General features: G+C 35.5%; 1 protein-coding gene across 1 annotated transcript in view; it reads right to left on the bottom strand.

Annotated features, from left to right (window-relative positions):
* The window catches only part of SLC7A11 (solute carrier family 7 member 11), a 76,816-nt gene extending 60,508 nt beyond the window's left edge, over positions 1 to 16,308 (bottom strand). The window contains exons 1-3 of the mRNA XM_002745351.7: positions 15,739 to 16,308; positions 10,744 to 10,870; positions 7,170 to 7,285 (exon numbers count right to left, since the gene is read on the bottom strand). Of these exons, the coding sequence (XP_002745397.1) occupies positions 7,170 to 7,285; positions 10,744 to 10,870; positions 15,739 to 16,015 (520 nt within the window). The 5' untranslated portion in view covers positions 16,016 to 16,308. The remainder of the gene's footprint in view (positions 1 to 7,169; positions 7,286 to 10,743; positions 10,871 to 15,738) is intronic.
* Between the last annotated feature and the right edge of the window lie 308 nt (positions 16,309 to 16,616).

Below are 16,616 nucleotides of genomic sequence, written 5' to 3'. Positions count from 1 at the left end.
GGAGGGAGGAATAGAGGGAGGGACAGAGGGAGGGAAGATACAGAACTGATACAGAGAGATATAAAAATATCTGGAAATGTATTTACCAAAACATCAACAGCAGGTGTTCACAGGTGATAGAATACTGAATAATTATCAGATTTTTAAATTTATTTTTTGGAACAGTTAAATAAATTTTATAATGAACATATAGCATTTTGGTGACTATACTTCCAAATACTCAATTGTATCCTTGAAATAAATGTTCTCACCACAAAACAAAACAGAGGTAACTAAATGAAGTAGTAGAAGTGTTAACTAACTTGACTGTGATAATCATTTCTCTACAGATAGAAAATCATTACATTGTCCACCTTAAAATTACAATTTTGTCAAATATACATCAATAAAGCTGTCAAAAAATTAAAAAGTAAGTGAAGCAATAAAACACATTTTGTTTTTAAAAAAAATTCCAAGATGAGAAAAATAAGGGATCAGAAGATCTCATACAAAGTGAAATAGGGGGTTACTAATGAAGAAATATTTCAAAGGAGTAATTATGAGAATGCCAAATCCCTGAATAAGCTACAGGGGCACCTAAGAGGGGATATTTTATCTGTGTTGGAAGCTGAAAACATGAAGAGATAGACAGGTCTGTTGTCAGTGACAAAGTACATTATTTTATCTGAGGAATCACAAAAATAAAATTCTCTCTCCCCAATAGAAGGCACTTATATATGGAAATAAGTTAGTGCAACTCTGCTCCCAGCTCCATCATCCAGTGGTTCTTTTCCTTTTCTAAGCAAACGACTTCATGTTAATTACATGATAATTACTGTTTTAATTAAGGAAGTTCAACATTGGCATAAAAGTGAAAAAAAACTGTCTCATGTGGCCACCAGCAACAAAAGGGCAGTGTTTTCTTTTAAATAGGGCTCCTAAAACCCAAAGCACGCTCTATTTATGAAAGTTCTTTCCACAATAGAAAAGAGTTGTTATATAGAGAGAAAGGAGAAAAAGAGAGAGGAAAGGAGAAAGATAAAAAGGAACAGATGCAGGCAAGGAGGAAGGAAAGAGAGAGGCATTCTTATTTTTGTAACAACTATGTTACTTCCATGAAGAATATAAGTACCTAATGCCTATTGAAATAGAAAAAAAAACTGGTTATTCAGGATTTTTAAAAATACTTTGTAAAGTTTGCTTAGGCAAATGGAAGACAAAATCAAACAGGTATTATGAACTGATCAATTCACCTTGCTTTCCTCTCAGCTTTACAAAAATTCTTATTAAGATGCAAGTACAGTGCTAGTAGAAATCTAAATTAGTACAGACACTATAGAAAACAGTATGGCAGTGCCTCAAAAACTAAAAGTAAATCTATCATATGATCCAGCAATCCCATTGCTGGGTACTTGATTGTGGTGATAGTTTCAGAAGTGAATTCATACATCACACTTTATCAAACTGTACATTTAAAGCATGTATGATTTATTGTATGACAATTACACCTGAACAAAACTTTTAAAGAAGAAAAAAGATGAAATTTTTTTTCAAAGGTTTCTCAAAACCCTGCTTTATCTGAGCATCCAGACATTGTACTCATTATTTGGTACACCAAATTCCAGCTGAGATGCACCTGTATTACCCTGAAGGCATAGCTTAACAAGTAACAAGGCAGCCAGTGAGAGGCACAGTGAAGGTTCTCCAGTGGCTATAACTTCTGTTTCATCATGTGTCTTTACGGTGAAATTTATGTCTATGTAGTTGCTTATCCAACAATATTGAAAAGGGATTTGGGATTCACTAAATGCAAGAGCTTTCTGAGTTTCTGAAACAAATAATATATACTTAAAAAAAAATACTACCTACCCTCATTGCAATAATTGAAGAAATCTAAGTCAGGTCTCTGGTCCTAGTTTTAATTCTTTTGAAGAAAAGTTGCTAATTTCACACATGAGAAAACAATTACATCAATTTTGGCAGTTTTTTGTGTGCTCGCCTTAAGTTTTACCAAAATAAAAGTACAGGGACATACAGTTTTTATTTACTTATTTATGATGCAGCTTCCTAAGAACTGAAATGCGGCAATGGAAGCTATATCTATAAATCCTGGAGATAAGAAGTACATATTTGAAGGAAGCTATATTTGAAGAGGATGTTTAAGGGAAAGTTAAAGACTGAAGCTGTGATTTAAGGACTGGCAAGTATTTCTTTCTGCACTCTGTGTAATTCAAGTCTGTCTTTGGGTTTTGAAGAGTGAGATTACAGAGTCTAGATATATTGAGTTTTCTCCCAGGTTCAAGTTCTTCTTGGCTTCTGAATTCTGAGTACTTTGTGCTAAACTGATAAAAATATATGGATGTTGTGTATATATGTTTCATGTTGAGATAAAGTGGGTTGTTTCACTGCTGTTTGTAATGGCTGCCTGAATTCCTTTTATCTTTTTATTAGCATTTGTTTCCTGGATGCATTAATTTTAGAGAAGATATGTAGCAACAAACACTTTAAAAAGTAGGGTGACAGTCTATATCTAGGATTTCACTATTGGGAATAAAAATGTTAAGTGATACATAAATATACACTATTTTGGCAGACATTTTACAGAGACTTTACAAGAATAATGTTATTTAATCCTCACATCTCTATGACATAGTTATTTTATTGGCTTTATTTTTCAGATGAGCAGCTGAGACTCGAGATATTATTTAACTTGCCTATGTTTACACAGCTAGTAAGTGTGAAGACTGGAGCCCAGGTAATGTAACTCTGGAGCCCACACTTCTACCATTAGTTCCCAGGTAACAATGAGGAAGTAGTTCAAAAGACATACGTGATCCCATTATGTTTAAATAATAGTGTACCTAGTTCTTTTAAACTTGTGATGGCTCTTTCCCTCTCTAAAAGGTCATATTTATTAGCTTGGATTTCAGGAACCTTTGATTCCGCATTTTACTTGTCATCTTCCTAAAGTATATGATAGTTGCTCTGCAGTACTTGTATATTTTAATACTATGCGTATTTACCTAAGAATTAATTGTATTGGTAATTTAGTTATGGTAGAAAAGTAGTAGATACAGCTAGATGTCACAAGATTCACACGGAGCCACTTCATATGCTATATTTGACGTCTTAACACAGAAATAGTCCTAGATTTTCTTTTATGTAATTTATTGGTGCCAGGACAATACAAATGTCAAACAGAATATAAAGTGATACCTTTGTAGAACTGGCTAATTTTTTTTTACAATGAAGTTATAAATGTTATTTTGCTTGTTCCTCCCAATTACTCTCATAAGTTTGAGAAATAGGATGGAGCTCTTAACTCATCTATATAAAATAAATTAGCAAGGAAATTGATATTCAACAATTGATGGTGTTAGGGATGGATCTAGGACTGGATCTCATATCTTAAAGAGAATGTTTTTATTATGTTCTGACATTTAAGTGTGTATATAGATACCTATATACTTGAATATATATATATATACACACACTTGAATGTCAGTACATAATACAAACAATTATTCAAGTGTACATCTATATGTAAAATATATAATAACCTTATATAATTATACACTTGAATGTCAGAATATAAAAAAATATTCTCCTTAAGAGAATAATTATATTCTGGGATTCAAGTATATAATTATATTGGTTTCAATTTCAGGAAAACAGAGCAACAGATAAATATTTTAAATATTGAGCATGCTTTAATGCTTATTGTATCTATAAGAGCAGAGAAAATTCATGAACTTCTATAGAAGGTGAAGAAAGTAATTATAATATTGGGATATAAAAGAACAGCCAAATGTGAATCTATAAGATTTTTCATCTAAACATCCATGTACCTGACATGTTTACTGGAATGGATGAAATTTGTATAAACAAAAGCTTTTTATCTTCATTAAATTTGACAGAAATGAAATATAGTACTTAAAAAAATGGGAGTGAATTAGCACTCAGTTAATTTCCACCCTTATCCCATTATCATCTCTCAAATGGTTGGTTAACATTTCACAAAATTTGAAATTCTTTTTTTCTGTGATGTAGCAAGACCCTTCAGGTTTGCTCTGTTTCTACGCTTAACTAGAGATTTCAAATGACCACAAACTGTTTCCTTCCCCAAGGATCACAGGGAAGCAATTCATGCAATTAAACTCTATTTTCTACATCTTGGTAACCTTCCACCCCTAACAGTTAGAAAATCACCTAGACTCACTTTGAAGAAAACAGGATGTGAGAGATTTGCCCCTAGATAAATTTCTCCTTCTCTATTTCCATCTCCACCCCCTGTTGCTCCATTAAAGCTAAATTTTTCTTAAAGACAGTTTGACTTTCCCAGTTAGGGCACTGATTTACATTACCTACCACTGAGTAGGAAGGATATCCAGTTATCTTTTTAGCTGTTGCTGATTATGGGAACACATTTCTTTCTCAGAATTTCAAGCTTGCAGAAGGAACATCAAAATTTAAAAATGAACAGTGTAACTCATGATAACAATAGAAGGAAATGTCTGGGTTCATCTGAGATTTACTCAGGCTCCTTGTTAACTATTCCATCACCAATGTCTGCTACGGAGGTTTTATAAATCCCAACCTAGTTATTCTTTTCCATAACTGTTTTAAAGTTTAGCTTGACCAGTTTCCATTTAATTCCCTGAAATACATATTTTTCCTTTAAAATGTTTGATTGAATTGGGATGAATAAAGAGAGAGTTATATAGACTTACAAAAATATAAATATAGCATTATTCTTCACGTAAGTTTAACTCCAAAGTGACCAAAATTTGTGGATTTATGTTTACATACAGTCCACTTAGTCTTCCCATTATAGTTTTTAATTAGTAACTATTATTGTTAATTTACAGAGCTCTCAAAAATGCCATCCCTGCTCTTCTCTTTTTTAAATGTAATTGTGATATGATTCTGCCTCAGTCATTCAAGGGACAAGAAAATGGTGAATATAACAATGGCTGATAGTCCGATCCCTTAGTGGAACAGTGGACTTATCAAGGACTTTCTATAGGTAAAGAGAAAGACCTTCAAAAATCTGACTTTGATCATGTCTTTTGTGGGAACATGGATGGAGCTAGAGGCCATTTTCCTTACCAAACTATGCCAGGAACAAAAAACCAAATACCGCATGTTTTCACTTATAAGTGGGATCTAAATTATAACAACTCATGAACACAAAGGGGCGCAATAGACCCTGGGGCCTACTTGAGGGTGGAGTTTAGAAGGAAGGAGAGAATCAGAAAAAAGTATCTTGGATACTAGGCTCAGTACATGGGTGATGAGACAATCTGTACACCAAACCTCCATGACACGAGTTTACCTATGTAACAAATACGTAAACTCCTGAACTCAAAATAAAAGCTGAGAAAAGAAAAAATTTAAAAGAATATGACCTTAACAAAACACTGACTTAATTTAATCTTCCTTCAGCCATTCAAGATATTAATAGACTACCTTCTCATAGCCATTTTCCCAATAAATAAAACTGAGGCTTAAATACATTTAAAAACTAGCACAAGATCACATAGTAAGAATTGTAACACCAAGTTTCAGTTTCAGGTTGTTTGCCTCCAAAGCCTAAGCAGTAACCACTATTCTAAAATGGTTAATCTCACAAAACCTTAGGCTGCTAGACCTGAACATCATATGAAGCAATCTATTTCATTTTTACCATTTTCCCACTGCCTGAAAATACTGAAGATATCTAATCCTCCAAGTTAACAAGTAAACAAACTATAAACTTTTCTGCTAGAGAAAAAGTTCTTAGACTTCTCAGAAAGTCAGTCAACAAATACTTATTGAGCACCAACAATATGCTAGGAGCTGTGTGAGGAGCTGGAAATATAGCAATGAATAGGTTGCCAGTCTCATGGAACTTCAAATGCTGTTTCTCCAAAAGTATGAATAGCTACCATTTTGATTGTGTTCACAATAAATTGAATAAAATCATGTGTTTTGTGCATGCAACATGGATGGAACTGGAAGTTGTTATTTAAGTGGAATAACAGAAAAAGAAAATCAAATACTGTATGTTCTCACAACTGGAAGTTAAATAATGTATACACATCGACATAGAGTGTGAAACAATGGACATCAGAGACTCAGAAAGGTGAGAGGGGAGGAGGAGGACGAGAAATGAAAAATTACCTAATGATTACAAGGTAAACTATTTGAGTGATGGTTACACTAAAAGCTCAGACGTCACCACTACACAATATATTCAAGTAACACAACTGCATTGTGCCCCCTAAATCTACTTTTTAACTTTAATTAAAAATAAATAAGTAAATAACAGCCAATATCCTAGGCATTATCCTGTTGAAACTCAGCCATACAAACCAAAAATTCTTCTATGATTATGCAATTCAGTTATTCCTGTGTAGCTTTCTATGTATGAATAGTTAAAACTTGGTTAAATTTGATTTTATTGATTCTTAAGACAGTGATTCAAATAGCACTGAGATTAAGTTATCCTTTCCCATATTTAAGGATTCGGAACCTGGCATCTTTGGGGAGTTAAAGTCATATATGGCTTCATATCACTCATGTAATTTTGTACATGTTCTTTTTGTTTCCTTTTTAAATAAAAAAATATTTGTGCTCATTGATAAAAGATGAACACCTTCTCAACTTGGAGACTATAAGGAAATCCAGTTGAGAAATGCCACTAATAATCAATCTTGAAAGAATACTCTTTGCATGAGCAACAACAGGCAGCTAACATTAAAACACTGGGAGTGACAGCTGCTAGCGCTATAAAATGTATGAACACAACTTACACACCCAGCATATAAATGTAACTCCATTATTACATGAGATATAATTCAATATATAGTTAGTTTCCAATTCAAATAATCTATAAAATAATTGGGGTTCATCTTTAAAAGTCTTATTCATATATAATCGACTTAATATTTTACTAATAAGGTAATTTTTACTATTTAAAAAGATTAGCCATTTGGTATCTATTGACCAAATACACAACTAGCATGGAATACAATATTGGATGCCACTCCAAACCAGTTTCTTTATTTTCCAGCACAGATTTGGAACTGTAAGCAAAAAGAACATGATGTGAGAAGCAATCCCATAACGCAAAACATCTAGAGAAACTTTGTCTTCAATCATTTTTGTGTTATTCTTTCCTTTTTTACATTTATAGCCGTAATACTCACTTATGCCCACAGCTGTAATGAGCTTGATTGCAAGTGCAGGGATTTCACATTGAATAAAAAATGGTTCCAGAATGTAGCGTCCAAACGCCAGGGATATCACAGCAGTAGCTGCAGGGCTAAAAACAATGTATATATTTAGGTTAGCCACAGGGGAAAAATAGCATTTTCATTAATTTTTTTCTACCTTGAGTGTATTTAGCATATGGAACATGGTTAAATATGAAAGTCTGTAATTTTCAGAACCTATACTTGATTAGGTTGCCACAGACCTTCCAAATGAAATGTTTCCTGTAACATCGGTGGCTAGTTTTTAAACTTCATTTATTCTTGGGAACAAGAGCAAGTACTCTCAACTTTTCCCCTGCTCTCCTGTATTTGACTTTTCCTTAAAAATCTGGTTTATTACATGAGATCTAGACAGAGGTAGGCCTATGCAAGTCTGTGCAATTATCTAATTTCTTATGCCAAACTCCCTTTTTAGCTTCTCTTTCTTCTTGTGGTTATACAACACTCATGCTAGATCCATAGATTATCAGAAAACCAACCACCAATGTATGTTCCCAACTTCAGCCAGCTGATACTGGAGAGCAGAATAAGGTTTTCGATTATCTTCTTTTCCCAGACTCCCTTCCATCTTCCCCCAAACAAAATACTATTTTCCTTCATTTATACGATTTTTCATGTATAATTTAAAATCTGGGGCCGGGTGCGGTGGCTCATGCCTGTAATCCCAGCACTTTGGGAGGCCGAGGCGGGTGGATCACGATGTCAAGAGATCGAGACCATCCTGGTCAACATGGTGAAACCCGTCTCTACTAAAAATACAAAAAATTAGCTGGGCATGGTGGCGCCTGCCTGTAATCCCAGCTACTCAGGAGGCTGAGGCAGGAGAATTGCCTGAACCCAGGAGGCGGAGGTTGCAGTGAGCCGAGATCGCGCCATTGCACTCCAGCCTGGGTAACAAGAGCGAAACTCCGTCTCAAAAAAAAAAAAAAAAAAAAATCTGATTATGCCATTTTAGCACTTTCAAAATATGGTCAGGATATGGAAAAATCCTTCCCATTGCATTCAAGTCTCCATCTGGTCTAAGCTCTTCCTCTGTACCTCTTCAGTTAGTTTCCTCCCACTAGAATGATATGAATCTTCTCTGCCTGCAGCCTCTGCAACTGATGGACTATGTTTTATACCCAAGATCTTGATTCAATTTTCCTTTGCCAGGGGAAGCCTCTCCAACCTCTGACTGGGCCAGATCTCTTGGACCATATTCTTGCTGAAGCCCTTAGCCTGTCTTTCACATTGCTTATCACTGTAGCAATTTTATATTTACCTATGTGATTTGTTGATTGATAATGATTTCCTCCCACTTGACTCTGAGCTCTAGGGGTAAAAAATTGTATCTATCTTTGTCACAATTTTACCTCCAGTGTCTATCACATAGCAGAAACCCAATATATACTGAATATACAGTGAATACACAAATTTGATTTAATGACCCCTGCTATGTACTGAGAGGTGGTATTTCTCTCGTTGAAATCTATGTTTTACTGATGATTTTTAGCAATACTGACTTAATCTACAGGTATAATTTTAATGGGAAGAACTTAAGAACTATGGGTATTAGTAAAAAAAGAGGTGTTTAAATACTTAGCTATCTTGTGCCTCTTCATGTCATTGGTTACTCTGCCTATTTAAAAGGCCAACTAAGCAATATGAGTATGTTATGACAAAGAGATATATGAACATATTTTAAAAGCTTCTAGAATACATAGGTACTTTCCTCTTTCAACACACACACACACACACACACACAAGCAGTTTTAACATTTGATTATCAACTACCTGGGAGCAGAAATCATGGCTGATTTCACTTTAGATATCTTTTTCTTGCCATTTACCATTCCGTAGCAGTTTGTGGAACAAATAAATGAATATATGAATATTTTGCCTTTGCTACTGCAAGATATAAGCTATATTTACATGGATTGATCATGCTCATTATAACATCAAGTAATAAGCCAAAGTTACACTACTAGTACATGACTGAAGATGGAGTCAAGTACAACTACATCAAGCTCCAAAGCCCAGCAGCCTGGCAGGCCAGCAGTCTAAATAAGTACTACATGCATTTGAATGTTGAGTATGTCATACTCAATATATGCTAATGCTAAACTTTCAATTACTCATTCAAAAATAATTTAATACCTAACTAAAATTGAGCACTGAATTAAGTAGTATAAGGGTTACAAAAAGATCTTATCTCTATGTACTTGAAATGTTGGCAGTTTTAACAGGGAAACAAGATGTAGACACCTAAAATATTAAGGAAGGATAGAAAATATCATGTTTAATGTCAAATGAGAAGCAGAGACTGCATTTTCCAGAAGACTTCAGAGATGAAAGAAATAACATAAATTAGAATAAACAGGAAATTAATTGTGGGAAAGGTAGGATTTAAGATGACCTTTGAAAAGCAGGTAAAATTAAGATAATCAAAAAGAGCAGAAAGTACATTCCCCATACAGGGATTTTAGGAAAGGAAAGAAAATACTTCTTTATTATTATTTGATTATAACAATTTTGAGTAATGCAGAATTGTTTAAAATGAAAACAGACTTCATGAAGTATTCTGATACGATACATGACACTACTTTGAAGGTCTTTTTATGTAAATTTAAAAAAAGGCTTCTAACATCTTAAAAGTCATAATTAGTGTTAAGTCAATTCTTATTAGCACAGTATTTGCCACTTAGCCATAAAAGCTCACATGAGCTCTCAATCATATATGTTTAATATGAGCAGATTTCCCCAGTAATAGCCATTAAATTCTGTAATCAGAATGGGCATGTCACATTTTATCCCAGTAGTTACCCTTAAGAAACTATGATACTCTGAAATGCTCATATGACATCAAAAGCTTCCCACAAAGTTGAAGGAAACTAGATATTCAGAGTGACTTAGCACTATTCAGTTTGATTTTAAACCAAGACAATCAGGAATGTGAACACATTCTTACAACAACAAAATCAAAAAAGACCTTTGCCACTATAGTTCCTGATTTGTTTAATGTGAGGAAATGAGTCACTTGACTCTGTCATGCAAACTCGGTTTTTTATGAAATATAAGACTTACTAAGTTGTTAGGCACAGAAGTGTCTTCATCACAATGACTAAAGTTAAATGACATAATGGTGTAATCTACAATAAGAAAAAACTCTAATTCCTAGTGTAATATTTAATTTTGTCTAGTCAGTCAAAAGGTATCCAGGTGAACTTTCATGTTCAGATCCTTTCAAGTAACAATCTTTCTCCTAGAAGTGTCAAACAGAATAGCTGAGGGTTAAAGAAAGGTAAATACTTTTAGAAGTTTGGCGAACTGCTTGCTTGACAGTGACAAAATTGCATTACAAATATCTTAATCCAGAAAGGTATTTTATCACAGGCTTTATATCCTCAGGTAAATATGCTTATCACACAGTCACACGACATTCATATTTCTGACCAGTTAAAAATAATCAATGTGATTCATAAGAATTAATTGGTTTATTTTTTCTTAATTATTTCTACTATGCTCTTACCGTATTACGAGCAGTTCCACCCAGACTCGTACAAAAGCTGGTAATGGACCAAAGACTTCCAAAATATATGTGTAATGACCTCCGGATTTCTTTATACTTGTTCCCAATTCAGCATAAGACAAGGCTCCTGTGAAATATTTGTCACAAAACGGTACCAATTTAATACATTTTCAAGAGGCCTAGCATTAGAATTGATACAATAATGTTTATGTTGCCTAAGATGTAACTACCTGCTTTATTCTGAATGGCCTCCTTATTCAAGACAAATAACAGTCATCTAATTGCTAAGACCCACCGTTTATTCTATCTGAACACTGTAATTTTACTTGAAATGGTAAAGACACATGTCTACAATATCATGTGTTCCAGAATTTTGAGCTTAAAACCTAGAAACGGGGCAAAAAGAGAAAAGAAATGCCAATAGTATTGACCTATTTTTAGAATAACATACCTTACACCAAGACAAGGCATTAGTCCAAATGTTTGAGTTAGCTTTTAATTTTTTTAAGTTTTTTTTTTTTTTTTTTTTGAGAACCCTTTTAGTAAGTATGTTCTGTGGCAAATAAAAATAAACAAGCTGTATCCACTCTTTTTTTTTGTCACGGCATCTTACTGTGTCACCAGGCTGGAGTGTAGTGGCACAATCTCGGCTCACTGCAACCTCTGCTTCATGGGTTCAAGCTATTTTCCTGCCTCAGCCTTCCAAGTAGCTGGGACTAAAGGGGAGCACCACCACGCCCAGCTCATTTTTGTATTTTTAGTAGAGACAGAGTTTCACCATGTTGGCTAGGATCATCTCAATCTTTTGACCTCATGATTTATCCTCCTCGGCCTCCCAATGTATCCACTCTTTAGAAAACTAGGGACTCTACGTCTTGCAAGATTTCATTTAATCTGTAGGATATATTTTGTCAACATAATGAATTCTGACATAGTCTGTTTCTATAAAAGGCTATCTTGGATGTTTTTTGAAGTGTACATTCTAAATGGTTGGAATAATATACATTTTTTTTTTTTTTAGATAGAGTTTCTCATCACCCAGGCTGGAGTGCAGTGGCAATCTCCTCTCACTGAAACCTCCGCCTCCTAGGTTCAAGTGATTCTCCTGCCTCGGCCTCCCGAGTAGCTGGGATTACAGGTGCCTGCCATCACACCTGGGTAATTTTCATATTTTTAGTAAAGATGGGGTTTCACCACGTTGACTAGGCCTGCCCACCTTGGACTCCCAAAGTGCTGGGATTACAGGCATAAGCTTCCACTCCCGGCCAGAATATACTTTTTAAAATGAGGTGCAATAATTTATATTTGTGTATATTAGATCAAATTAACTATAAGCTAAATTTTTAACATATAACAATACAACTCACATAAAATTAGACAAATATGCAACCCCTCAAAACCTCAGTTTCACTCTCCGTAAAATAGAGATCGCAATTTCTACCTCATAAGGGAGTTAGTTGCATGCATAAATGTGGCAGTGGGTACCAGAGACAGTACATGGGCTGACACATGGGAAGTACCACATGAAATATAGCTATACTTTATTAATTTGAGTAATTAAAAAGAAAATAAAAAGTATATCTTGTCATTATGTGAAAAGTTCTCTCTGTACTGTCAAGTGCTCAAATGTAAGAACACAATTTTTGCTCAAGCTACTTCTGAAAATAGAAGTGTAGAAAAGTATTACTGACAGAACAGTCCAATATAAATATAATTTGGATATTCAGTGAAATCTTTGTGTCACCTATTTTATATCTGATTTCTAAACTTCTCATGACAACTAAGTCACCTTGGCGTAACTTTTTGTGACTTTTTGAGATAGGGTATCATTCTGGCACCTAGGCTGGAGTGCAGTGGTGCAATCTTGCCTCACTGCAGCCTCCACCTCCCGAACTCAAGCAATCCTTCCACCTCAGCCTCCCAAGTAGTTGGGACCACAGGCCTGTGCTCAGCTAAATTTTTTGGTATTTTTTGTAGAGACAGGGTTTCACCATGTTGCCCAGGCTTGTCTGGAACTTCTGGGCTCAAGGGTTCTGTCTGCCTTAGCCTCCCAAAATACTGAGATAAAATGCATGAGCCACCAGGCCTCATCTGGGAATAATTTTTAATTCAAAAACACTCAAATGAAAAACAGACTGTAATCAAGACAGTATAGATTTTCTACCAGAGAAATTCAAGAATCTCTGTCATTTTAAAATTTGCACAAATTAATTCTAAAGTAACTAGTCTGCAGACTGATATCTGGGGAACACTGATATATTTCCTCCATCTATAACTACTCGTAATTAGTTGCAACTCACTCTCCATGGGGAAACATTCGCCATGTTGGTAGGCTGTCCAGAAAAGGATCCAATATAAAATGTTATTGGAAGGAGTCTTAAGTACCTCAGAATTTATTGTCAGAGAATCAATACCTAGACCTCTGTATGCTTTGCTAAAACTCCAGGATGGTTGCCTTAGGTTTAAACTGGGTTCTGGGGGAATGATTTTCATTTAAAGGTCTCAAGCTTCATAACCATTTTGCCCAGATGGAAAAAGGTCAAAACAAGATGTAAAAATCCATATATTGACCCTTCACTTAAAAATATGCACACAAATATATTTATTTATTTAATTATATAATATATTATATATTTATATATAACCAAATATACAGATTCTTTACACTTGTTCCCAGAGTTCTAGAATCTTTTCAAAAAGAAGGATTATATTTTCTTTACATTTTGCTTTGCCTGCTGTTAGGGAGGCACTCCCGTCCAAAAGCTTCTGGTAACTTACGTGACAAATGCAGTGTAAATATAGATAAGTAGATTAATACAATAGCACACTCCCTGCAATTACTAATCAAAAAAATACCAACTTAAGTGTAATCTTAGCTAGTCTCCTTAGCTGTTTCCTCTTTTTTATGTTCTTTTGAGCTTTTTAAGATGATATATAATATGCATACACATATTTTCATAGCGCAAGTCACCATCACTTTATCTAGTTCAATACTCATAGTAATCTATTTTATTACATCTGAGTAATCCTTTATTATGTGCAAAAAGTGAATCACATAGTAGAAGCTGCATGCACATAAGTATGCAAAGTCTGGTAAACTGGTTGTGGTTCTTCTGATTAGCTGTTGATTTATTCTGAATATATAAAGTGCTCTAGGAAGATTTAAAGGCTAAGGGTGCACAAAGTCATTTAAGATGATCAACAATTAGGTTTCCCCTTATCCATAAATGCATACACCAGAGCTATTTTAATATTAATAGTGGCTAAGGGTACTATTAGAGTTTTTCATACCATATTACTCCAAATTATTTCATAAGAATGGAAAGTAATACTGAGAAATAATACTGGCACACAATTGTTACTTAATATTTAATAAAACACAACTTAGTCATATAAATATGACTCACAAACTCTTTCTTAAAAACACAAAATAATTCCTCTATAAATCTTTCTATACTATGACCTTGTTTTAACAAGTGTTATTTAAAATAACTTCTTCCTAAAAGTGGAATTTGAGAGCCAGGCACAATGGCTCATGCCTGTAATCCCAGCACTTTGGGAGGCAAAGGCAGGTGGATCACGAGGTCAGGTGATCAGGACCATAGTGAAATCCTGTCTCTTCTAAAATTCAAAAAGTTAGTCCGGTGTGGTGGTACATGCCTGTAATCCCAGCTACTCAGGAGGCTGAGGCAGGAGAATCGCTTGAACCCAGAAGGCAGAGGTTGCAGTGAGCTGAGATTGCGCCACTGCACTCCAGCCTGGGCGACAGAGCGAGACCCCATCTCAGAAGAAAAAAAAAATGGAATTTGAGTTCTCTAGATAAGTGTCAAACCAATGATTTAAAATATCACAGGGCCTGAATAGAAAGAATAAATGGATTGGTACACATAGTATCAAGAGTTAGTACGTGTTAGTCCTAGTTAGCGTTAGTACTTGTTAGTTAGACTTAGTCCCAGAGTCAAAACAAAGCAACTTTTAAGTGTAGAATCTTTCCCAAGAAGAGTAAATACATCCTTATAGCATAAATCAAATTTAATATTTTTTTGACAATTAGCCAGTTTTTATCATCTTTACAACAAACTCAGGTAGCTTTCTAGTAATTTGTCTATCTCATAAGGGCCATTTATTTACCTCTTTACTGTTAATTCTCAAATTAATAGATGAGACATAAATTTTGAAGAAAAATTAGTAATTATACTTCTACTAGTTCCCTTCAGATTAATTCATTGAACAGGTGGACAAATTATCTGTGTCTCTGGAGAGCAAGCGAAATATAGATGAAAATAACAGATCTGGGCAAGCACAGCAAACTAACACCCAGCTTTTTAAAACCTGTATTGCAAAAGTGTATGGGTGGTGAGGAGTGATGAAAGGTTGAAAAATAATTTGAAATATGCTCAGGCCATTGCAATATGCCCCTTTATGATAGGGATTGAGTTATGCGCCATCATAATCTCTCCAGGTCAAGGACTTTTGAAAGAATATTAAGATCTGACAAGCACATGAACTTACAAAATATTCTTAAAAAGACTGTCACCCATTTGTTTTGCTATTAAAATGTCAGTAAGACTTCTGCTGAACACTCTGTTCTATGTCTAAATAGCCCATGCCAGGTTCCACTCCATAGGTGTCTCACTCAGCATGCCAGCTGCCAGAATGCCCCAAACTAAGCACAACTGCCCTGCACAGAAACTGTGCGTGTTTTTTACTGGGTCATAAAAGTTAGCCTTTGCTTGCATCACCACGGGTAAAAGTCAGAAAATAGCCTGTATTAGGAAAAGAAAGTACAGCCTGTAGGAAGCAATTTGAGGAGTTCCAGATCACACCAACAGTGGATGTTGCGTCTGGGTAGTTCATGTACCTGAACAAAAATTTTAAAAATGTGGTGTGGCCTTTGCCATCCATTCACTCCTCCAAAATGACCATTTGCTTTCCCAGAAAGCAAGCTTCCCAACCCCACAGCCACGCCCCCCCCAGAGAAAAAGTCGCACTCACCAAACAGTGACAGGACCCCACACACTGTCCAGATGGTCAGAGACATGCCCACGCTGCCTGTGTTCTCCAGCACGCCCTTAGGAGAAATGAAGATTCCTGCTCCAATGATGGTGCCAATGATAATGGAGATTCCCCTCAGTAAAGTGACTTTCCTCTTCAGCTGCACTTTCTCCTTCCCAGGTGGCTCCTTGTTGCCCAGGGAAGGCAGCCTCCCGTTAACATTTCCCTGCAGGTAACTTCCTTTGGAGATGGTGGACACAACAGGCTTTCTGACCATAGTAGGGACACACAGGGTTGAAATAAACCAGAGGGAAAGAAAACAAAACTTTCAACTTTGGTGTCTCTTGGTGTTACTGATTGATGTCTTCCTCTTTGCTTTCAGACTGTCTCTCTCAGAGCTACTTCGTTCACAGGTAACAACTCAAAGGTGTGCTTTGTCCTTCACAGCGATCTAATTACTACTCAGAAACACCTGTGTACGCATCGTGCTCTCAGTTCTCCACCTCCTCGTTCTACCACTCTGCTGCTGCTGCTGCTGCTGCTCCTGCTGCCGCCCTATCATTACAAACCAGCTCAGCTTCCTCATGGGCTTGTATTTAAGCGCCTGCCTGTCACACCAACTTACTACAGCTAAATGATGATGCAAATTCTCCAGGTTTGCATCAGCCACACGAGAAAGCTCCAGCATTACTCAGCCTTTTTTCTAAAAAAAAAAAAAAAAAATACGAAAACAGGAGCAGCTTGTTGCTCAACTGACCTAAGCCTTTTAGAGAACAAAGCACACACTTTAAAGAGATTTTAGCCAATCCAGAAGTAGTAAATTCGGAACAGATCTTCCCAGAGATTTAAAGCAACTCTTAGTGAGCAACAAAAGCTCT

This window comes from Callithrix jacchus, chromosome 3 (genome assembly GCF_049354715.1).
Source record: "Callithrix jacchus isolate 240 chromosome 3, calJac240_pri, whole genome shotgun sequence".
Lineage (NCBI taxonomy): Eukaryota > Metazoa > Chordata > Mammalia > Primates > Cebidae > Callithrix > Callithrix jacchus.
Note: the sequence above shows the minus strand (reverse complement) of the source record. Positions and strands in the feature narration are given on the sequence as shown.